The following is a 24,247-nucleotide window of genomic DNA, read 5'->3' as shown; positions in this document are numbered from 1 at the left end:
AGGACTAGTTTTACTCACTCTTAGGGCCCTGGGTTCATTCATAGACATCACTCAGCCTTGTGTCACTCATTCCCAAGTGAAATTGTGTCCTCCATGGTTGAACCCATCTGGAAGCCTGAATGACTGCACTTTATCTATGTCAACGCTAGGGTGTTAACAGTGCTTCCGTCCATTCCTCCAGGCAATCTGAGGTGGAAAGTATCCAGGACGTGCTGAGAGATTACAGAGCCTGCCATGGGACTCTAATCAAGTGGATTGAGGAAACCACTGCCCAGCAGGAAATGATGAAGCCAGGCCAGGCAGAGGATAGCAGAGTGCTGTCAGAGCAGCTTAGTCAGCAGACGGTGAGTATGGCTGCAAGTCAGGGAAAACCAGAAGCTAGCTCATCTTAACGATGACAGTGCTGCAGCAAGACCTCCTCCAGGTGGTGGGACATCTCAGCTCCCGCTGGTGTTTGTGGTTTCTGAAAAAGATACTGATTTTACATTTAGGCCAGAGAGAGACCCATTAGGTCCTCCTGCATTTCTATGGCTATATATTGAAACTATTAAACATCTTCATTTTGTTTCTTGATATTATATTTTATTACACTAGAACTGGACTGTAGGGGTTTGAAAAACTATGAGTGGAAGAAAATTATTTAAAACATTTTGGTAGGTGTTTTCTTTTACTTTGTTTAATACCATGTTTTAAGTATATGAAGTCTGAGTTTAATTGTCTTGACTACAGTTCTGGCTTATGTACTATTTACTAGCTAGAAAACATTGATGAAATGTATTACCTTTCAGTATTCTACTTCCTTATCCTTAAAATAAACACAGTTTATTATTCCTTTAAACTGCTTGATTTTTAGTAATTGCTGAAATTACATGAAGTTCTACATGTAAAATATTAAAGGAATGTAGTTCTTTAGTACCAGCAGCATCAGTATCACCTTAACCATGTTAAAAATCCATCTAGCCATCAGTCTGTGTCTTTTTAACTAGTCTTTCTGACTGTGATGATTCTAAGGTTTGAGATTCACTGCCTTAGAGTATATAAGTTCTCAATGGTTAGTGATGATAATCGATGATATGATACTTTGGTTTCTAGGAACTGTTTGCTGAAATTGAGAGAAATCAGACAAAACTGGACCAGTGTCAAAAATTTTCACAGCAGTACTCCACTATTGTGAAGGTAATTGTACCATATCCCAGAAGGAATAAATGATCCCCAGCGTAGGAAAGTTACATTATCACTGTAAGTCTTCCTCTGGACAGACTATGCATAGGTCTTTGAGAGGCTCCCATCTCGTAGAGGTTTTCTCTGATCCAGTAATGACATTATTACCTGAGATGCTGTTTGAAATACCCTCAACCTATTGGATCTGGTTCCTCATTTTCATAAGGGTCACCCAGATGATTTCCACACTTGAAAAATTGGGTCTGTATACTTGAAAGATTTTGGTCAGAGGAACATATTTGTTTTTTAGAAAAGGTATCAGGAGCCAGGCAGTGGTAGTGCATGCCTTTTATCCTAACACTCAGGAGGCAGAGCCAGGCGGATCTCTGAGTTTGAGGCCAGCTTGGTTTATAGAGTAAGTTCCAGGACAACCAAAGGTACACAGAGAAACCTTGTCCTGAGGTGGTGGGGAAGGGTATCAGGAACTTGAGAAAGTAGAAGTAGGAAGATAAATAAGTCAGTAAGGTACTATTTACATGAAGGACATGTGGAAGGTGGGAAGCTAAGCACTCTACAGGCTGCAGAGGAAGCACAGGATACATAGTAAAATGAGAAAAGGGCCTAAACAGTTTCTAATCTGTACTGAGTTACTTAGGAAAATCCACTTTCCCTATTTGAACTTCAGTTTCCCCAAGAGTGAGATCAAAGAGTTGGACATCAATCAAATCACAGAATAAAAACTCAGGATTCAGCAAGTAATGACCCACAGACTGAGTTTATAGGCCACACACTCTTTTTTTTTTTTTTTTTTTTTTTTTTTGGTATGGCCAATGAAAAAAATTAAAGGAATCATATCTTATGATACACTTTTTAATAAAAGAATAAGAACTGGGCAATGGCTATTATTCACTTGACAGAGGCTTGCCTAGTGCGAGGCCCTGGCTTCAGTTTCTAGTATCACATAAGACTGAACATGGCAGTGCACATTTAACGCTAGTATTTGGAAGGGTTAGGCAGGGGATCAGAAGCTCGAGATGGTTTTTTGTTTTATGTTTTTGTTTTTTTCCTATACTGGGAGTTTGAACCCACCTTAGGGTACATAATAGATAGATGGATGGATGGATGGATAGATACATAGATAGATAGATAGATAGATAGATAGATAGATAGATAGATAGATAAGAACTTGAATTTTCAGAGTAAGTAAAACTATTATAAGTAGCCACAATCATTTATAGAGATAGAATTAGTTATTTCTGACAGACATGTTGGCCCAATGTTTGTGAACCAATAGTTGGAACAAACACTAAATGTAGTCTAGCAAGAAAATACTATGTTGTTGTTGTTTTAGGGTTTTTTTGTCTTTTTTATTTTTTTATAATGTATGAAGTCTTAAGTAAAGGTAGTCAAATTTCTTCTGTTCTTAGGACTATGAGTTGCAGCTAATGACGTACAAGGCCTTCGTGGAGTCACAGCAGAAATCTCCGGGTAAGCGCCGTCGCATGATTTCCTCTTCAGATGCCATTACACAGGAGGTGAGTGGATGGTAGGAAGCCCCTGAACCTTAAGGGGGAGCTGGGGAGGGGCTTTGCAAGGTGGGTTGGGAGGAGAGGAGGGAAGGGGCTGTGATAGGTGTGAAGTGAATAAATAAATTAATCAATGGAGAAAAAACTGAAAAGCTCTCATTTGTCCCATATTTCTGTAGTCTTCCTTATTCAACTGTTGAATTGTACTTTTCTGGATATTAACTTATCTAAATTGTTCTTTCAAACTGTATAGTTCATGGACTTGAGGACTCGATACACAGCTTTGGTAACATTAACAACTCAGCATGTAAAATATATCAGTGATGCTCTCCGGCGTTTGGAAGAGGAAGAGGTGAGAATGGTTGGGTCCCCATCCTTGTTGAAAGAATGATTAAAGATGCTGTGACTCACCAGGCTTGGTGGTACATGACTTTAATCCCAGCACTTGGGAGGCAGAAGCAGGTGTAAGCCAGCCTGATCTACAGGGCAGTTCCAGGACAGCCTGAACTACACCGAGAAACCCTGTCTTTATAAACTAACAACAACAAAAAGCTATGCCTCAAGCAGAGGGTGTAGCTCATTAGTATTGCTTGTAGCTAACACATACTAAGTCCTCAAGTTGATCCTAGCACTATATACTAAAATTCCCATGCCTCATCTTTTAAAAGATAAAGTTCATGCAATCTTTTTTCATTTATAGTGATCATGTTCTAGAAAGTTTGGTTGTTGGTTAATACTAAACCATGCTCCTAGAGGAAATAGTTACTTTCTATAAGCCTCAGGTTACATAATACAGCCTAGTTTGTGTGTATTTTTGTCTAAAGGCACTTTATTTGATGTGTATTATTGTTTCTTGGAAGCACTATAACTTTTTCTGTAGAATGTTTATCAATGATGTAAGATTTATCCCCATCATATTTATGCTCATCGCTGTGCAGGAAGCTGTGTGATCACATTTTCATCTGCATATAGGAAACAGAAAGGGAATGCAATGTGAGGAGAGTCTATAAACTTCCAAATCCACCCCAGTGACACACTTCTCCAGCAAAGCTCAACTTGCTAAAGATGGTATAACCTGCCTGAACAACACCCACCAACCAGGGACTGAATGCTCAAATACCTATGGGGGAATATTTCTCATTCAAACCACTGTACAGTGTGACAAAAGAACCTCAGATAATGGTATAGGCACCGGGCAACTAGTTTCTTATCATCACTGCATCATTTTTGAGTAACCTTTGGAGTTTTAAATAAATTTTAGTGGGTGAAAATTTTCAAATATAGAATATATAAATATGCCTGTCACTCTCAGCTTTAAGTACTTTCATTAGAGAAAGGGATGTGTCTCAGTCACTTTTCTGTTGTCATGGTATGATGCCATGGCCCAGTCAACTTATGGAAGACTTTATTTGGGGCCTACAATTTCAGATGGTTAATGTTTGTGATCACCAAGGGAGGGAGCATGGCAGCAGGCAGGCATGACACTGTGAGAGTTCATCTGGATCTATGAACAGGAAGAAGCAGAGTACACACTGTTGAAATTACAAGTCTTTTGATACCTCATCATCTGGGGACCAAGTAATCAAAACATGAGTCTGTATATACCAGTCTCATTCAAACTACATGGAATAAGTGAAAATCTTCAGTGAGCCATAATTTGTTGGAGATATTAGAAATCTCCGGGTGCTGGAGAGATGGCTCAGTGGTTAAGAGCACTGACAGCTCTTCCAGAGGTCCTGAGTTCAGATCCCAGCAACCACATGGTGGCTCACAACCATCTGTAATGGGATCTGATGCCCTCTTCTGTTGGGTCTGAAGATAGCTACAGTGTACTTATATATAATAAATAAATAAGTCTTAAAAAAAAAGAGATTTCTATAATGTATACAGTAAAATTCTATGACGCTATTAAAAATAATGTAACAGATTTAGTGAATTGGCATAGAAAGTGATTTATAATATATTAATATACTAGATATAATGATTTTAGTAAGAACTATGTATACAACAGAGGTACAACACTGTATAGAAACAATTTAGAACTGTGTTTATGTGTGAAGTTCTGGGGAAATAGACTCATATATAATATTTATTTCCATTCCCATTTTGGTCCTATGTAATAAGTATGCAGTCTTTTTGTAATTACAAAAAGATCCTTGCAAGCTAAGTTTTCAAATACTCATAGGCATGCTATGGGAATTAGATAGCAATGTGTATCTTTTGCCCATTATGTCAGTACTTACTCCATGTAGTCTCTCTGTTTACTCATGGGTCTAGGAATTATTAAACTATCAAAATTCTGTACATAAAGAACAATGTAGTTCTTGTCTGGCTTTGGAAAATAACATTAGACCAGTTATCTGATCACAGCACTTTCCATTTCCTGTTACAGAAAGTGGTGGAGGAGGAAAAGCAAGAACATGTGGAGAAGGTTAAAGACCTTTTGGGTTGGGTGTCTACTCTGGCAAGAAATACACAAGGAACAACTACCTCATCTCGCACTAGTGCATCTGCAGACATTGAGAAGGCCATTTTGGAGCAGCAGGTGAGTTGAAAGCTCATCTCTCTCTACACAGGTAGAGTCGTGCATGGAACAGTTCCCATGGCTGCTCTAAAGACAAGTCTCACACAACTTCAGCTGCCTGTGTATTTATCTACCCTTTTAAACATCTGTGGCCCATTTGTAATTGTACAGATTGTATTTTCTCCTTGGTTTTTGAAAATGTATTTGAAATTGTGTTTGACTCTTATGTCTTGAGTTTGAAAAAAAGAGTTTTTTTTTTTTTTTTTTCCTACTACTAGGTTCTGGCAGAAGAGCTGACAACCAAGAAAGAACAAGTTTCTGAGGCCATTAAAACATCACAGATCTTCTTAGCTAAGCATGGTCATAAGTGAGTCTGACCTGAATCTTTTCTTTTTCTTTTTTATTCTTTAATCACTTTTTTTCACAATCCAGACTTTATCCCCCTCCTAGTCCACATCCCACTCCTTCTTAACCCCAAGCCTCCTGTTCCGTCAACTTCCTCACCCCTGTCTCCAAGAAGATGTTCCCCACCCCCACCCCACCAGACCTCCCTACTTCTCAGGGCCCCAAGTCTCTCCAGGGTTAGGTCCATCTTCTCTGAGTCCAGAGGCTCCCAACACACATAATTAGCAGGCTGAATCTTAAAAGAGAAATTAGACTAGAGAATTCCTGCAATAAGAGCCTTGTATTTTGTACTGAGGAACTTTTGTTTTGTTTGTTTTGTCTTATTTTGTTTTTTAACCTCAGCTATGGGACAAAACTTCAATATGATTGACATTGGGGGATTAGAGAAGATGAAAGGCAAGCATAAACTAATAAATGCAAGAAGTGTAGTAGGTTACAGAGGTGACAGGTTCAAGAGGTATTAAGGGGCTAGCAAGATGATTCAGCACAATATATTCATATACTTTTATGTTAAAATGCTTTTAATAATCTGTATATGTATCTTTTTTTTAAATGAAGTTGTAAGGGAAAAAAAGATGATTCAGCACATAAAGGTGATTACCACCAAGCCCAACAACCTGAATTCAGTCCCCAGGATCCACCGGGTAGAAGTAGAAAATTAACTCTTCCCCAGATTTTCCTCTGACCTCCATCTGCAAGTGCCTGTGCAAATGCACACACAATAAATAAATGTATACATTTTAAAAACTATATTAAAGATGGTGATTCTATGGGTTTGGTCACATGGAAAAACATTAGACAAATTGCTAGACTAGTGGTTCATTTCCTTAATCCCAACAGAGGCAGGTAGATCTCTGAATCTAGGCCAGTTTAATCTACAAAGTGAGCTGTAGGCCAGCCAATGCTATGGTGAAACACTGTCTCATAACAAAACAAACCAGCAGCCCTTCTAGACTTCTAGCATAGGCTGACTGCAGGATGGTGCCACTGACAGGTAAGAAACACAGACCAAGGAGTGAATTGCAGAATGATGTAGTTTAGACATTGTTGAATATGAGAGCCTATAAGAGCCTCAGGGTGGAAATGCCTACCTAGTATGTAGTAAGATTCATGGATTACTTTATTTATGCCTTAGGTAGACTCAATCAAAGATTCCTAGTGGGCAGCTATGTAGGAAGGCATAAAGATTTAAGTTACTAAGGTAGTAGAAATCGTAAGGGTAAATTAATCTAAAAGGACTTTCAGATCTTCTCTGTAAAGCCAACTTAAGAGAAGGAATACAAACATGTTAGTGAATAATACCTCATCACCCAAGAAAGTTCAGAAGAGGAGGGAGGGCTCAAAAGTCAAGAAAGATTGATGAATATGTAATATATTTGGCAGTTGGAACATTTGCTGATATTGATGAAAGGTTGTTGGGTGAAGTCAAAGTCAATATGATGAACAGTAAGTAAATGAGAGGCAGAGGAACTGAAATTCAGTTTTTTCTTAAAGTGTGAGTACAAGAAAGGAAGGAAGGCATCAACAAGTAATGAGAAACAGGATGCACTCCCACAAACCTTTTCCTTAGAAGGTGGGAGACACTTCTGTGTTCATAGACTGCCTTAAGTACAGCAAAGAACTAATAGTAGGAAGGAGGGGAGTGAGAGAGGTTGGAAGTAATTGGTAGATAGAAAGTACAATCTTAATCCAGACAGTTTTTCCCTGCAGTTTGAAGATAAAGTCTCAGGAAAGGAGTGTGTCAAGGTAATTTTGTTGAGAGTGAGGTCCAAGAGTAAGAGAAGTAATAGCTAGTGGTCTATCTGTATCTTATTTTTACGTAGATATTATTGAGGATTAGGGTAGTGTTCGGGCAAAATGATGAGGGATTAACTGAGGACTTCTACCTGGATTTTCTGAGGGACATACTGAGGAAAATTACAAGCCTGTAGGATTTCTATATGTCTGTGGAATTCTCTCTCCCTCACAGGATATATTTGGCATCAGGTGAGATCTTAGAGATCCAGTTTTTATCTAGTTAATGAGTGGATAGGCAAGAATAATATTAAGGACCTGATTAAGAAAATCTACCACAGGGTTTAGATGCTAAAGATAAACTGAAGATAAATAGAGAAAATGATGGACTTAGAGCAGTTTGAAGAGCCAAGGAAGGCTTGGGTTTGTAGGTAATTGTATCATAAATAAACATAGTTCATTCTCAGAATTAGTATAGGGAAGGCAACCAACTTTTAGGTTTCACCAGATTCAAGATGTGAACCTCTAGGAAGACAGAAAATGAATGCCTGTGCTGACAAACACATGGTGACATTGACATTAGGTGACAGTATCTTGTTGCCTACCTAAAACAAATGTGGTTGAATACTAAAACTTGGAGTTAGGTAAGCATTGCATGGTGATAATCCCATTGTAGGAAGCTAACCCAGAAGGGTCACCAGCTTAAACTCACCCAGCCTGGGTTACATAGAGACCTGATCTCTTAAAAACAAAACCCAAACCAAACAAAAATGGCTAAGATTAGGAAAGGAGACAAGGGAAAGGGGGTGTGATGAGAAATGTGCTCAACAAATACATCCACATACAAAGGCTTTAATATAAGAAAAATTAAAGGTGACTAGGTAGATAATAGGTAAGTGAGATTTATTTATTTAAAATGTGAATAACTATAGGAGTAAAAATATATGAAATAGGATCATACATCTTGAGGTCTAATAATTTAAATGTACAATGATTTTATATTATTTCAGTGTCCGAATTTGTTGTGTATGAGTTAGGCTAAGGAAGCAAGGAGCTCATTTTGATTAATTGCAACTGCAAATCTATAAGCATAGAGTTATATAGCATTGATATCACTAAGAGCCATAGGATACATGTGAGATGCCAAAGTTGAGTTTAGGAGACTGGTTGTATCTAGACAATCTACTCAGCAGTTTTGAATATAGTTTGGAGAATTTTTCCCCTGAGAGAAATGTATGCTTCATCCTTCAGGCTTTCCGAAAAAGAGAAGGAACTGATTTCTGAGCAGTTGAGTGCCTTGAACAAGACTTACCATGACCTTTGTGATGGCTCCGCAAACCAACTCCAGCAACTCCAAAGCGAGTTGGCTCAGCAGACAGAACAAAAGGTATTTGTAGTTTTTGGCTCCATATATCATGGAAGCCTTTTAAATGGTATGAAAGTGGCTTTGCTGATTGAGACTTGTGTTCACTAGCTTGCCATGACCAATGGGACTTAATATTTAACCTCACTTTAGCAGCCATTTGTCATGTGTTTCTTTACTGGGGTTCCATGATGTGTTGGTCAGTCAAAAATATCAGAGGGTACTTACAGCAACCCCTCTGTATCTGGTCCACTCCTGCATCCACCCTCATTTTACCATTGCATATTGGAAGACAGTTAATGAGAATTTAAATTCTGTATTTGTATCTGATCACAGGTCAATAAGTTTATATTCCTTTGAGACATTGTCATCAAGAGTTGTGGATATTTGCAAGAGCATGATTATAACCCCCCTCCTTCTGTAGAGGGACCAGGGAGAGGGAACTTCACTGACTGAGACGCTGGTTCCCCTCACCATCCATGGTCATCCTATCACATAGCACATTACCAGTTCTCACCTCACCTTCATCTTTGTACCACATGGAAGTCATTATAATTGCTGTTGATTGTCTTGAGTTCTTTCTGGATACTTGTATGTGTGTATGTTTAACCAAATTATATCCATGTGCCTCTGGGATATACAGTGTGTTTGCCTGCTTATTTCCTATGTTGTGAAGCAATGACCAGTTTATGTGGGGAAGGCTAACGTGGTAAATCACATTTGGTCTACATGATTCAAAAATGATTATTCAAACAAAATATGTCTTGATTCTGAAACACAGATATAAATTTATAAATTCATAAAGTCTACAGGATAGAACCAGCTCTGCTTTGATAGTTCATCTTCGAGAAGAGTGTGCTGGTGTAGAATTTTCTGTGTAAGGTAGCCACTCTAATGGCTGTTGCTTCACCATATAAGGGAGTATGTGAAAAGTTTTAACAATTGCTTGCTGAGAACATCCAGTTCTCATTTTGAAAAGTTAAAAATGGATGGGAGGGGAAGCAAAAAAGAAGGGCAAGCTGCCGAGCACCACTACATTGAGCATGATGTGTCCCTGTACTGTGTGTGTTTCATGTAAAGTATTGTTCTGATTAACTGACATCCTTGCTTACAAGTTTCACTAACCCTTTGGAGTTTAAGCACAAATGCACAAAGGGAAAAGAGGAAGACCTGTTTGGGGTTCTTTTTTGCAAAAAACAAACAGTCGCATGCTGGACGCTAACACCAAGCTTACACTGTGTATGTGATACGGCTGAGCTGCTCCGTAAGGCTCTGTTTCCTATCTGCCTGAGGCGTGCTCTGCAGTGTGGGTAAGTAGAAGCCGTTTGTTTTCTTTCCTTCCTGTCTTTTACTGCTCATCTAGTCAGAATGTCCATGTTTGGTAGACTGGATTTCTCTGGATTACTTCCCAGCTCAGTGCTGCCTGTCTAGCCTCAAGTTGGGGTGTTGGAAGGAATTATGAAGGCTTTTCTCTTTGGCTCAGTTCCAGGCTTTTTTTCAATGTCAGCATTTTTGAGATTATAACTCTGGCAGAAGAAATTGGAAAATGTCAATACAGTCTTCCTTTTGTTATCTTTTTCTCAACAGGCTTTATATGGATTTTTTTCTTTTTTTTTTTCTTTTTGTTTTTGTTTTTTCTGAGGTAGCTCCTGGAACTTGCTCTGTAAACCAGGCTGGCCTTGAACTTAGAGATCCTCCTGGCTCTGCATCCCAAGTGCTGGGATTAAAGGTGTGTGCAAACACCCAGCATATGGATTTTCAAAAATATATATGTTTATTTGTATGTGTGTATATATGTGTGTGTGTGTGTGTGTGTGTGTGTGTGTGTGTGTACACACATCATACACCACAATCATACACCAATGGGCTTTTTTTTCAACCTCTATAAAATAGTTACATAGTAGATCTGTATGATATATGTGTTTCATTTATATAAATTGAACCCTGCAATACAGAAATTAAAGACTGGGGAGAATAGCAAATACTATACTTCATAGCATGAGAAATTATGCCATTAATTGAGCATATACAATGAAATGAGCCAAATCCCTCTTTACTCTCCATTCTTCGTTCTTATATGCAGTCCTCAAGCTTGAAGTTCTTGTCTGGTCTTTAAAGTGGAAGCTACGGCCTAACAGTGTTAAAGGTTTTCCTACACGTTATCTATTTATTCATTTCCCATTCATTGCATTGTAGATACTGTTCCCATACATATAAAGAAAAACTATGCTTTTTATATAGTTTACCTCACTGAGTATAGAAATGAAGTTCACTTGTTAGTAGACAGGGAAGTAGTTGACAATTAAGTCTAGATTATGTAGGAATAAGTTTTGAGTTTTTATTTATTTTATGCTTATGAGTACTCTATCTGCATGTACACCTGCATGCCAGAAGTGGACTTCAGATCCCATTATAGATGATTGTGAGCCACCATATGGTTGCTGGGAATTGAACGCAGAACTTTTGGAAAAACAGCCAATGTTCTTAACTGCTGAGCCATCTCTCCAAGTTATGAGTTTTTAAAAATCCAAAAATAATAATTGCCCAAAGAGAGATAATGAGTGAAGAGCATGGTGATGTCTGCCCTTTAATCCCATCACTCTGGAGGCAGAGGCTGGAGTCTGCTGCTGGGAAGTTGGAGGCCAACCTCCTCCACATAGTTTATACCACATACCGCGAGATCCTGTCTCAGAAAACAAGCAAAAGGAAAAAGAGCTCTAAACAGAGCCCAATGCAAGCGATCATGCAGTCAAGCAGCTAAACTCTTCAAATGGTTTGGAATCTGAAACAAAAGGCTTTAAACTGAGAATTTAGTAATTCTAGAATTTACAAAGGTAATTTTAACAATGTATAAGATTTACCTTATTCCTTGAATTTAGAGAATAACTACTGTTTAAGGTGTGACTTCACTGTTTCATACTTCCCAGAACTATCCAGAGAGACCAGGTCTGTTTCTGGAACTCACTTATTTTGTTACCTTGGGCAAGTTACCTAGCGTGTGTCTTATGTTCTTACATGCAAACTAAGATGAGTCTTTTAGATGATCATTGTGAAGATTCTATGTCATCCTTCAATACATCTAAGTGGTTCTTGTCATCACAGTTGTTATATTATCTATTTTAGCCTGGAGTGGAAGCAGTGGTTCTAGTGGTTCCACGATCAGTTTTTCCCTTGACTTGCTCCTTCAGGTCTTCCTAGCATTGGCCTCCTAGAGAGTTAACCCTCAAGCATACATTGCTTGACTAATAGACCTTTGGGCTCCTAGGACACCTGCACTCATCTACACCCATACACACAATTTTAAAAAGTAAAAAATAAAATCTTTAAAAATAGCCATCCAGAGCAAGCAGTGTGCCTCAGCAAGTAAAAGTGCCTACCAGGCCCCACATGATGGAAGGACAAAACTAATTCCCACTAGTTGTCCTCTGACTTACACATGAGTGCCGTGGCTCTTGAATACCTACATGCATGCATACACATGCACACACTCTATACACTAAATAAGTAGATAGATAATAAATAAATAAATAAATAAATAAATAAATAAATAAATAAATAGGATATTTTTTTCCTAAAAAGCTATTGTATTTCTTTTCGCTATGTGCTACTTTGTAAATGAAGCGTGTTACTCAAATATGCTTAGTGTTGCCATCATCCTTTAAGCAATCTGAACTTCTGGCTGTATTAAACATTTGGCAGTTTAGAAAAATTATTTCCTAGCATGAATGGCCTGGCTTGCAGTTTGGTATTTTATACAGGGGCTTACTCAGGGTAGGTTTTTCTTGTGATCAGAATTTCATCTACTGTGGTTCTCTTCCAACAGTTATGCTTTTTGCCATTGATTCTGATTCAATTTTTGTTTTAATTCTTTCTTTTAGGGCTACAGAGCAGTTGCTGGGGTGATTGACCTAGGCACAGTGGAGATATTCCCCATCTTCAGAGCCATGCAAAAGGGCCTCATTGACCAAGACACAGGCCTAGTGCTCCTGGAATCCCAGGTTATCATGTCTGGCCTCATTGCTCCTGAGAACAGTGAACAGCTCTCTTTGGAAGAGGGTCTCACCAGAAATCTCATTAACCTTCCAATGTACCAACAGCTCCTGGGACTAAGGGATTCTCTGTCTTTAATAAGCAGGCATACAGGGAACCCAGGTTCCCTTTCTGTGGTGGAAGCAATTGAAAAGAAAATAATCGGGGAGAGACTTGGACTGAAAGTCTTAGAAGTTCACCTGGCAACTGGAGGTTTTAGTCTCCCCCCTAGTGAGAAGTGTATTAATCTGGAAGAAGCTTTTCATCAAGGCTTCATTGCATCATGGCTTCATTCAGAATTACAGTCTCACCTGAGATCATCCAAGAATTTGATAGACCCCAACACAGCTGAAAAAGTTGGCTTGCTGGAACTGATGCAGAGATGTATCATCCATCAAGAGTCAGGGTTGAAATTGTTGCCTGTCAAGCAGTTGGCAGGGGGAATGGTGAGCTTGAAATCAGGTCGGAAAGTTAGCATTTTCCGTGCCGTTCAGGAAGGGCTGATAGATAGGCAAGTCACAGTCCGGCTGCTAGAAGCTCAGCTATTTGCTGGTGGCATAGTAGATCCAAGAACAGGGCACAGACTTACAGTGGAAGAGGCTGTGAGACATAATTTGATTGACCAAGATATGGCCTGTGCTATTTTCATAAGGCAGCTTCGGACAGGAGGCATCATTGATACCGTCACAGGGGATAGGGTGACGATTGATGAAGCAGTGACCAATAATCTAGTAGCTGCTAAGATTGCTCTTGTAATTCTGGAATCTCTCTGGTCATTTATGGGGTTACTATTTCCTGAATCTGGAGAGATCCTCCCAATTACAGATGCTCTAGAACAAGGTATTGTATCTAGTGAATTAGCACATAAAATCCTCCATAACCGGCAGCAAATTGAGGCTCTTTTTCTACCAACAATCACAGAGATTTGGTCCTGGGAAAAAGCAACAGAGAGTGGTATCCTAGATAGAGATCTTGCCAATAACTTAAGGTCAATTTGTATTCCTGACATGATGCCCCACATACAACTAGCAGACTCTGCAGAACAAAGCAAGGTAGGCGTTGCTACTGGTAAACCACCTGTGTCATGCCAAAGAGAGGCAAGAGCCAGCCATGGAGAGAAATTGCTGTTTGAGCTGATGACTCACAGCTACATTAATGCACACACTGGACAGAGGCTGCTTCTGCTGGATCAAGAGCTGGTGGAGATGTTAACATCCAGGGATGACTGTCAAGTAGGTCTTCCAGAAGTATTTGAAATTCAGCATCACAGACTTGACACTTCCAAGGAATTACAAGAATTGGATACTGGAACCATCTCTCAAATTTCCAGTACTAAGCATAGTAGAAAGCCCTGTGAATCCCAGTTTCCTTCTCAGAACAAAGACTATTCCAGTCAGGAAAACTGTACTGAAGCTAAAGGTGAAAGTTCTATTATCTCTTCTGCAGAGAGCCCTGAAAAGGAGCTGTTTGTAGGAGAACAAGAAGCCATTACTGAAAATGTTGGCAGTTTGAAGATCATTAATAAAGTCAACTTAGAGCCACAAAGGCCATTGTTAGGAAGTAGAAAGGAAGAGCAAACAAAAATGTTGAACAAGGAAAATATCAGTGGAGATTCCCTCCTTGTAGAAAGTCCTGAGGAATCTGAAGGTATGTCCTTGGTGCTTAACAAAGACCTTTCTACGGAGAAGTTAAAATGCCAAGCTCCCTCAAAGTCTTTGTTTGCATGTCACAAAGAACAAGCAAAGACTGTCAGAGCTAACCGTATTTCAAGTGAAACTGGAATACCACTCATAAAGTCTCAAAATAAAACATCACAATTTCAGGTAGATACTTCTGTAAGTTTGAAGTCAGAATATGATGTGAATATTAATTCTTTGGAGACAGAGTTGAATGAAGCACTTTTGGTTAAGGGTAGCCACAGACAAGGTCAAGAAGAACAGAGACACGGTCAGATGGTGGTATTAGAAAAGGCTGATACAGAAGGTAATGGTGAGCCTTCCTCATTATGTAGTTCTCCTTTTGAAGATGCTACCTTAAATACATTATCTGCACAGCTACAGGATGGTGGTATCTTTCATGAAGAAACAGGTCAGAAACTCTTACTAAATGAAGCAATAGCCCATGGCCTTGTATCTAGCCATGCTGCTGTGAAACTTATGAGGAAATTGAACATGTTTCGGGGCTTCTTTGACTCCCAGACCTGTGAGTCTTTGACAACTGAAGAAGTCATTGGTGAAGGTCTAATGGATGAGAAATTATTATATAATGTCCTTCTGTCAGACAAAGCTATAAGTGGTATCTTAGACCCTAGGACCCACTCCCTGTGCTCTGTGAAGGAGGCTGTGGCAGCTGGACTTCTTGACAAGGAGACAGCTACAAGGATTTTAGAGGGACAAGTGATAACTGGTGGAATTGTTGACCTTAAACGAGGCAAAAAGCTTTCAGTAACGTTGGCCTCAAATCTTGGTTTGGTAGACACTGCTGACCAAAAAGAACTTAGCACTCTGGAAAAGGCTGCCAAAGGCAGAGGTGCTGAAAAAGCAGTTAAAGAGAGATTGATTGGGCTACAAATGGAAACAACAGGGCTTATGGACCCTGAAAGTAAAGCACCACTAACAGTTTTGCAGTCCATTGAAAGAGGTCTTATAGAGAGAGAAGAAGCTGTCTCTTTGTTGACTAAGCAGGTACTTGATGGTGGTATCATTCATCATAAATCTGGCTTGAGACTTTCTGTTGATAATGCCTTTACACATGGCTTGATTGGTGAAGATGTAGCCAGGCATCTCAGAAAAGTTGAGAAATTTAACCACCATCAATTTTTTCATCCTCAAACAAAGGAAGCTCTTTCCTTATCAGAAGCCATAAAATTAGATCTCGTTTCTCCAGACTTGAAAAGAGAAATCCAAGAGATTCTGGACTTTAGTGGAAACTTGGGGGATCTCGTTTATGGCCAGAAATTATCCTTGGCAAAAGCTAACAAAGAAGGATCCTTAGCTAATAAATCAGAATTGCGTTCAGGAGTGGTGCCTGGGGTTGTGGATCCTGAGAGCTGCACAATTATTCCCTTCTCAGAACTGGTAAAGAAATGTAGGATTGACATTGAATCTGGACGGAAATATCTCGAAGTAATTCCATTCTCCAATATTAAAGACGAGATGAGCAACGAAGTGCTAACACTGTCTGAAGCAATTCAGCGTGGAAGAGTAGACTTTGCATCTACCTTGAAGGTTTTGGAAGCTCAGGCGAACACTGGTGGAATCATCGATGTGGCCACAGGAAAAAGAGTGACACTGGCATCAGCTTTGGAACAAAAACTATTAAACGAAAACATGGCCAGTATTATTGCATCTCATCAGGTGTTAGCTGGAGGAATTATTGATATATATAGTGATCAAAGAGTGACTTTAAATGATGCTGTTGGGAAAAGATTGATTAGCCCTGAACTGGCAACTATGATTCCTGTAACCTTAGGGAAGCAAGGTGGGACTGAAGTATGTGAATGGAAGGGTGAATTTCTAAGAAAGGAGTTACTATGTGAGTTTAGGAAGGCCACCGGGGAGAGTTATGATAAAGAGAAACACGAGGGAGTGTTACAAATTGGAAGTCAGTGTGCTCAAGAAAAGGCTAATGTAAGGGTTTCTAATGGGGAAAAGGCAGAAAAGGGAGGGAAAGTTTTAGAGATGGAGGGCCAGCCTCAAGATGAGGAGAAAGCTTCTTCAGACAATAAAGTATTTGCTAGCATCATAAATCCTGGTGGTCTTGAGGGTGAATCTTCATACCAAATTTTGGTGACACATCCCTGTTCAGAATCTTCTGATTTGAAACTAGAGGAAGCTAGAAGTTGCAGGAATAAATGTACAGAGGTAGAGCGGGAGAAAGTAGTGACACAAATAAAAATGATTTCTCACGTAAATCCATCTACCTCTGGCCTGGATGCTGAAGAAGCAAGAGAGTGTCAAGGGAGAATGACTTCAAAGGGACAAGACTCTGATGAAACAGCAGGCAGACTGGTGAGTGAGCAGTCAGTGAGTACGAGAGATGTGAGGAGAGAGATGGGTGGGGAGGAAAGTGTTCACATGAGCAAAGTGGCAGCAATTTTTTCTGAGGAAGAGTTGGACCAGGAAGTTACAACTGGTAATAAACACGACTCCTTTGTAAAGAGCCAGTCTATAAAGATGATTGGAAATGACAAGGGAAAAGAAGCTAGCATTTCTGTTATTTGTAAAATTGAAAGGTTCCCTTCCCAGATGACATCCAAAGATGCTTCCCTAGAAAATCAAGATGCTTTAACATTGTTCAGCGAAGGGGAAATGAAAACTGTCAACCGCTGTTCAATTTTAAAACAAGGAGAAAAATTATCTCAAGAAACTGCTAGTACTGTCCAGAAAGAATCAATCTCTTCTGAGATCCCAAGACCCAAAAGACTGAACTCCCAGGAATCAGATGGAGAATCCCAAATTTCAGACATACCCTGCATTTCCAAAGGAGACATGGCTGTCCAAATTACTACAAGACAGGAGACTATTGATGACCAAGACCTGTGTATTACATCTAAGACTGCAGAGACCAAAGATAAGATTTTCTCATCCAAAAATTATAAAGAAAAGTTACATCAAGAAATACCTATGGACTCAACAAGAGCTCATCCACTGAAAGAAAACACAGTTTCTACTTTAGATAGGGAAGGAATCAGTTACCTAGATTCCTCAGATATAAAGGGTCTTCATGAAGATGGCAAAATGGTTCGTGAGTTTTGTGGACATGAGAAATCTAAAATAACAACTCAAGAAACAAAATTTCTAGAAGTAATAGATCCCCTATTTAGAGACACAGAAGAAGGGTCCTCTGAAGATAGAATGGGTCAAACAGGACCCAGAGACTTGGCATCTCTTCTTCCAGAGCAACTGCCCATAAGGACAGTTCAGAGTGAGAATACAAGACAGCATGACACTGTCATTATCCCCACCGTTTATGAAGTCAGGGAGGAAACACCACTGTCCCTGCCATGTTCTGCAGTGGCGGTGGATGAGACGATACCTAAGGAGAAGCACAAAGAGTTCCTTGGAGATGAACGAGCCCCCTTCATGGCTGTACCCAGTGGGAAGGGGAGCGAAGGTGTAAACCCAGCGCCTTGCAGAGCAACTCAGGCAAGTATCCCAATGTGTTGGGTTCTGTTTTATTAGGGCTTGGGTGTTTTTGTTTGCTTAGTTTTGATGTGGTTTTGAAACAGGGCTTAGCTATGTGACACTAGCTGGCCTGGTGCTCACTATGTGTCCTGAGCTGCCTCCAACTTGTGGCAGTCTTCTTGCTTCCCATTCTGGGATTAAAGACACCCACCATCATTTCTGGCTAGTTACTTTGTTTTTACACACACACACACACACACACACACACACACACACACACAAATTAATAATAAGAAATACATCCTTTTTTAAAAGAAGAAAAAAGATAAGGTCTGCTTTTAGTTTACCAGAGAAACTGGTTCCCAAACTGTAAGTAGTGCTATCACTCAGGAGGCAGAGGCAGGTGGATCCCTGCATTTGATGCCAGCCTGATCCATAGACCGAATTCTAGGACACCCAGGGGGATACAGAGAGAAAACATGTTTCAAAAAATCAAAAACAAAGAAACAAAACTATATAAATAGCTTTAATGCTATGATTTTTTTAATGCCTCCTATGCATGTGCTCTACTACTGCTGAACTATGTATCCTCAACCCTAGCTCACCGCTATAATTCTCAGCTGGATACAAAGGTTACACACATATATACATAGATACTTATTCTGTGTGTTAACTAATTCAATTATCCATAAAATAGTTGTTGGGAAATTAGGCATTGCCTGTGAATGTCTCTAAAAATTGTATGAGTTTTTGTTAACTGTTTTTGTGACTCTAGCATTGAAATCGGGTCTTCCTGGACAACTCATATACTGCCCAGATCTATCTCAGCCTTAGAGTTCTGAAATTAAAAACACTGAAGCTAATTTGAAATATTAGAGTGATACTACTTGAAATCAGAATGGCTTTTAGAAGTGTTTTTAAATGGTGCTTATTTATTAGTAATTATGAGCTTCTGCTTTCTGAGAAGGTCAATAAAATGATTTTTGTTTATTGCTTAGAGATGGCTCAATCAAAATAACATATTTCATCCTGTCTTATGTGTAATAAAAATTGCTTCTATTTTAAAAGCTGACTTTAAGGAAACCAATAGAACTTCATGAGTTTTACTTTGGTTTGACAGAATGTGTTTACCCGGAGACTTTGTTTAGAACACGATGAGAAACTGGTCTCTTATCTGTCCCTGTTGCGGGACATTGAAATGAGAACCAAACAGATTCAACCTTTGGAGCTTAATGTGGCAGAGCTGCAGAATCTACTGGGTCAGGCCAAGGTATGTACCCAAACATTCCTCCATGCCCACTGGCTTTCAGATGGCCTCTAGCTAGCTACCCTGAAGATTTCAAGGTTTGCAAAAACCCACTGAAAGAAAACCTTAGACTCCTTGTTAGGTATTTGTAGGATATGCTGGGCTAGAACAAGTAAGAATTTTAAGAATCATATTTGAATATACTTTGGGTAGACATGTACTACCTATATGATCTTTGATTTAATAAACTTAAGTTCAAAAGAAGTGTGATTGGTTAAGAAAATTGAAGTAAGCTGGGCAAGGAAATACATCCCTTTAATCCCAGCACTGAAAGGCCTACGCACACACACAAATTAATAAGATATAATTTTTTTAAAAAAGGTCTTCTTTTAGCTAACCTCAGAATACGAGTTCCCAAAGTTCAGTAGGTGAAGTCACATTGCATAAGTCCCTAGAGCTCCTTTAGAGTAACTAACACCATAAAGCAGGTGCATATGCATAAAGGGTTGTAAGTTGCTTAAAGTGTAAGAAACAAGTAAACCTACAGGTTGTCAACTTGTTTCAGTAGCATAGTAGGTGCATATGTTTTATTCCTACTTCTAAACTAAGGGTGGTCTTCTGAAAAAAGCATCTGCTTGAGGGCAAGGGTTGTTTTCTGAAGTCAGAGGATTAGATGACAGTGATTAACCATGGACTTCATTTTCATTTGACCTTCCTTGATTTGACCCACCCATCCATGGAAATCGAAGACTAATTGGAATAATGGGAATGATTTCCCACATGTTGGGCTCAACCCCATCTCCTCAGGGCCCCATCCCTGCATGTAGGCTTTGTAGGCAAATTTTTAGGCAATTCCAAAATCAGCAGCATTTGTGTCAGTTTCCAAGAACACCAAGAAACACTGACCTTACAGAAACTGAAGGAAAAGACCTCTAGGAAGAACCAAGGGCAGAAATAGTCCAGTGAAGACTAACCCATAGATGACCTTGGGGGAAAAAAAATGATGTATGATTTCATGTAAGAAATCATTTGATGTAAGATTTACATGAAATGACAGGTGATTACTGAATGTTGCAGGCAAGAAAAGAGGTAGGACATAGAATGTTTTCAGTGGATTTTGGAGAAGAGAAGGGAGGAAAAATTGTTAATAGATAGTAGCCGGCTCTTAAGAAAAATCATGAATCAAAAGGCAGCCTTGAAAGGGAAACTAAGTCACCCACTAGAATTGAAGATGGAAATGAAGACGACCGAGCCTGCAGAAATTTGCCTCATTTTTCAAGATCCAGTATGTAGTATAAGTAGGTGGCTAACAGGGACGTGAGGCTGTGCCCCAAAACACTGTTAGACTTTTCACTGCCCACTGCTGGTTCTCTCTTGAGAAGTAAGAATATCATAGGACAGTTGAGTGGGAAGACTGTTTTCAGGTATTTTTATATTTTTTAGTTCTTTCCTCTTAGAATCTGGATGCAAAGAGTTGTCCTTTTGGATTCTTTTTCCTTGAAGCACATTAATTCTACCTGTCTGCTGCCTAGGAACAGGAAAATTGATGGTCTTAGAGAGGAGTCAAGGTGTAGTGGACAGAGTATTACACTGAGTCAAAAACCTGAATCTAAGTCCTAACCACTCTCCTATTTCTGTTTGGTGGCTTAAACAAAACAATCCATATTGTTTAATACTGAGGAATGCTAATTAGTGATTAAACTAAGGAGCCTACATAAAAAGCCATCTTTTAAGTTTTACGTAGATGTGAGGTGAGCTAACACATTTGTACACAGTTGATACCCAGGGGTAAAACTGCTACTCTGTACTGGGGATTGAATTTAGGCCTCAGAAAAGGTAGGCACGTGCTCTTCCACTGATAAATGGGCATGATGCTGCTGCTGATTTTGGGGGTAACTTTACTCTGTCCCCTCAGGTATTAGACAGGGAATTAAAAGATCTGTCCACCGTGGTGAGTCAGGAATTGGAGTGTGTGGATCAGATTGTTATCAGTCAGCCACAAGAAGTTCCTGCTCAGCTGTTGAAGGCATTAGAGAAAGATGCCAAGAATCTTCAGAAGTCTCTAGGCTCTGTCAGTGACTCTTGGAGTTCCAGATTCCTCCACCTCCAGAACGCTGTGGAAGCAAAAAAGGTAGTATCTTGTTTTGGGTATTGGTTTTTGTGAGTTTTTTTTTTAAAGATTTATTTTTAATTATGCATATGCCTATTGAAGGCTATGTGCATGTAAGTGCAGGGCCAGAAGAGGCCAGAAGGAAGGTACTGGATCCCCTGGTACTTGAGTTACAGTATGTTTCTGAGCTGCTTCTGTGGGTGCTAGGAACCGAATTCAGTTACTTTGTAAGAGCAGCAAATACTTTTAACCACCCAGACATTTCTTCAGCCCTGGTACATTGCTTGGTTTTATTCCTAAAGGCTCTCACAAAGCCTGGGTAGATCTGGAGAGGTCTTGTCTGACTTGCTATGTATTTCCTAGACCACAGTGTTAAAGTGGCACAAAGAACTGGAAGGCAAACTCGAAGATCTGAGAGCCTGGGTTGGCAGAACCAGTCTTACTGTGAGCAGCAAGGGATACGCCATTGAGACTGATGCCGGCAGCCTGAGCCACACTCTCCAGCAGCATGAGGTCAGCTCTCCACCGTTCCCACCACACTCCTGAATTTATATAGTCCTGTCATTGTAGTGCTAAACCCATCTTTATACTTAACCTTTCTTAGAAAGTCCAAATCTTCCTTTTAGAAATTAGATGAGTTATGTTTAATTTTTAAGATTATTATACTCCTAGAGGTCCGGAACCTATGACTCTTTCTCCTTGAAATTATTCTCTGAGAGCCCAAGGTATGGCTTTATATTACCAATTTCATATCTATTTTATACTGAGCAACTAGAGTCTGCCTCTTGTTTCTCTTTTGCCTGGTTTCCAATCTTGTACAAATTGTGGAGAGCTTTTCATTGTTGACCTAGAGTATAAGAAGGCCAGGTTTTTCTGTAGACTAGATGGTGGTGCATTGAAACACAAGCCAGGAAGTCATACTTCTAAACACGTGATATAGGGAGAGGCTTTTCTTCTTAATAAGCTCCACTGATTCACAGGGTGAGCCAGAGAAATTTTGTCTTGAAAAAAAAAAAACAAGGTAAAAGAATCTTTTTTACGAAGATTTGTTAAAATTTTATGCATATTTATGGAGACCTGAGTGTGTATGTATGTGTGCCACATACATGCAGGTCCCCATGGAGACCAGAATAGGGAGTCAGATCCCCTGAAACAGTTACAGATGACCTTGAGCTGCTCAGTGTCTTCTAGAGCAGTAAGTGCTCTGAACCACTGATCCATCTCTCCAGCCACCTAAAAATAAAAAGGTGTTTCTTAGTGAATAAAAGTAAGTGTCCTGTTTCCTCAGTATTGCCTTACCAATTATTTATTGGACAAATAAAACAGGTGCTTCAGCCTACCTGCAGGTTGTTTTGCCTGTGTGTATGACTTATCACTGTGTGCTTGTTGTGCTCACTAAGGCCAGAAGAGGGCACCAGATCTCTGTGAGATAGAGTTATTACCATGTGGGTGCTAGAGTTGAGCCTGGGTCCTCTGGAAAAGCATCCTGTGCTCTTAACAACTGAGCTATATCTTGAACCTTGCATCAGAAATTAATGTTGTATTTTCCAAAACTTTTTTTTAACTATGCCAGGGTTGGTGGCATGGGCCTCTGATATCAGCTACCTTGGAGGTTGAGCTAAAAGAACCACACATTCAAGGCCTTTCTCACCTATAAAATGAGTTCAAGGCTAATCTGAACAGCGTAGTAAGACTCTTAAACAATACAAAAGAACTTGGGATGCAGCTCAGTGGCTGCCTCAGGTCCCAGCTCTGCCAAAATAAATATGAACAAAACTAAGTCATAAAATGTGAGTTAGCAATACTATAGTGCTGTTAATATAAAAAAGTTGAAAGCTTAATGCATGGTAAAGCCAGGTCCAGCAATGGCAGCAAACTTGCAACTAGTGCCTTGTTTGGGGAATTTGCAAAGAACAAAAAATGAGACTTGGCAGTTCTCCTTTGTGTAGCCAGTTATAAAATGTAGAATATTAACCTTTAATTCTCAATAACAGTAGCTTTTCTGTGACTAGAGAAATAAAAGATATTTGTTTTTTTTTTCCTCCCCATTTGCCTTAGGATATGAAACAGTCTATGACCGAAAGAAAGGCTCAGCTGGATGCTCTTACTTTGGATATTCAGCTCTTTATATCCGAGAACCCACAGGACCCGTCTCTTCAGCAGAATCAGCAGATGGTGCAGTTTCTGAGTGAATTACAGACGTCTTTCCAGAGCCTTGTGGAACACACTGCCGCTCAGATGGATGTGGTGCAGGGCCATCTTCAGCAAGTCCAGCAAGAAGTTCAGGTCAAGGTCAGACTGAACCAGCAACTGAGCTCAGTTTGCCTTTTGGGGTATATTCTAGGGGTTTTCTGGCCTGCCTCCAACTATCATGATTCTAGAAACCTGGCTTTACCAACTTTGAAATTTCATGTCACACAGGCCAATGTGGTCTGGTCTGAGAGAACTATCTGGCTTTTTTTCTTGTTTTGTGTGTCTGAGGGAATATATATGTTTGTGTGTGAACTGCATGTGCAAGTGTTTTCACTTTAGTGAGACTCTGTTCTTCCTGTGATCTGTTGTCTCAACTTTACACGTGAAAATTGTAGCTGGCCCTTCCTTCCTGTTGCTTTCCCAGCATTCATTTGAGCCTGTGAGGAGCATCTAGATACTCTGAACACCAATAAGAATGGCTCTGAAAAATCAGTTTTATTAAAAGGCTTTTAAAGTAATTCATAATAAGATTCTCTGACAGTCTACAAACAGCCAACAAAGAATTTAATCACGATAATACTGTTTTAGTTCATTTTGTTGTTTTTTGTTTATAGACAGTATCTCACTGGGAAGTATAAGTTGACTGTGTAGACCAGGTTGACCCGGAGCTCACAGAGATCCCCCCTGCCTCTGCCTACATGCTGTAATGAAAGGCATAAACCACCATATCCTACCCTTGTTTTGTGGTATACTGAAATTATTATTTTCTTATTCTTTTCTACATGCTGAAGTGCCCAGTTTTTCACAGTGGAACACAATGTGCAAATTTC

At 39.6% G+C, this 24,247-nt stretch overlaps 1 protein-coding gene across 2 annotated transcripts in view; it reads left to right on the top strand.

The window, feature by feature from the left end:
- Nucleotides 1–24,247, top strand: part of MACF1 (microtubule actin crosslinking factor 1) — a gene marked incomplete at its 5' end in the record, with an annotated part of 306,545 nt that overhangs the window by 179,169 nt on the left and 103,129 nt on the right. For both annotated transcript variants that reach the window (XM_080921389.1, XM_080921388.1), the window contains 12 exons: nt 182–344; nt 1,093–1,176; nt 2,589–2,696; nt 2,941–3,039; nt 5,080–5,232; nt 5,490–5,578; nt 8,602–8,737; nt 12,592–17,889; nt 18,989–19,138; nt 21,030–21,245; nt 21,588–21,737; nt 23,283–23,516. In XM_080921389.1, the coding sequence (XP_080777515.1) occupies nt 182–344; nt 1,093–1,176; nt 2,589–2,696; nt 2,941–3,039; nt 5,080–5,232; nt 5,490–5,578; nt 8,602–8,737; nt 12,592–17,889; nt 18,989–19,138; nt 21,030–21,245; nt 21,588–21,737; nt 23,283–23,516 (6,880 nt within the window). The remainder of the gene's footprint in view (nt 1–181; nt 345–1,092; nt 1,177–2,588; nt 2,697–2,940; nt 3,040–5,079; nt 5,233–5,489; nt 5,579–8,601; nt 8,738–12,591; nt 17,890–18,988; nt 19,139–21,029; nt 21,246–21,587; nt 21,738–23,282; nt 23,517–24,247) is intronic.

This window comes from Micromys minutus (genome assembly GCF_963924665.1).
Source record: "Micromys minutus genome assembly, chromosome: 9".
NCBI lineage: Eukaryota > Metazoa > Chordata > Mammalia > Rodentia > Muridae > Micromys > Micromys minutus.
The sequence above is the reverse complement of the archived record's forward strand: the minus strand, read 5'-3'. Positions and strand labels throughout refer to the sequence as shown.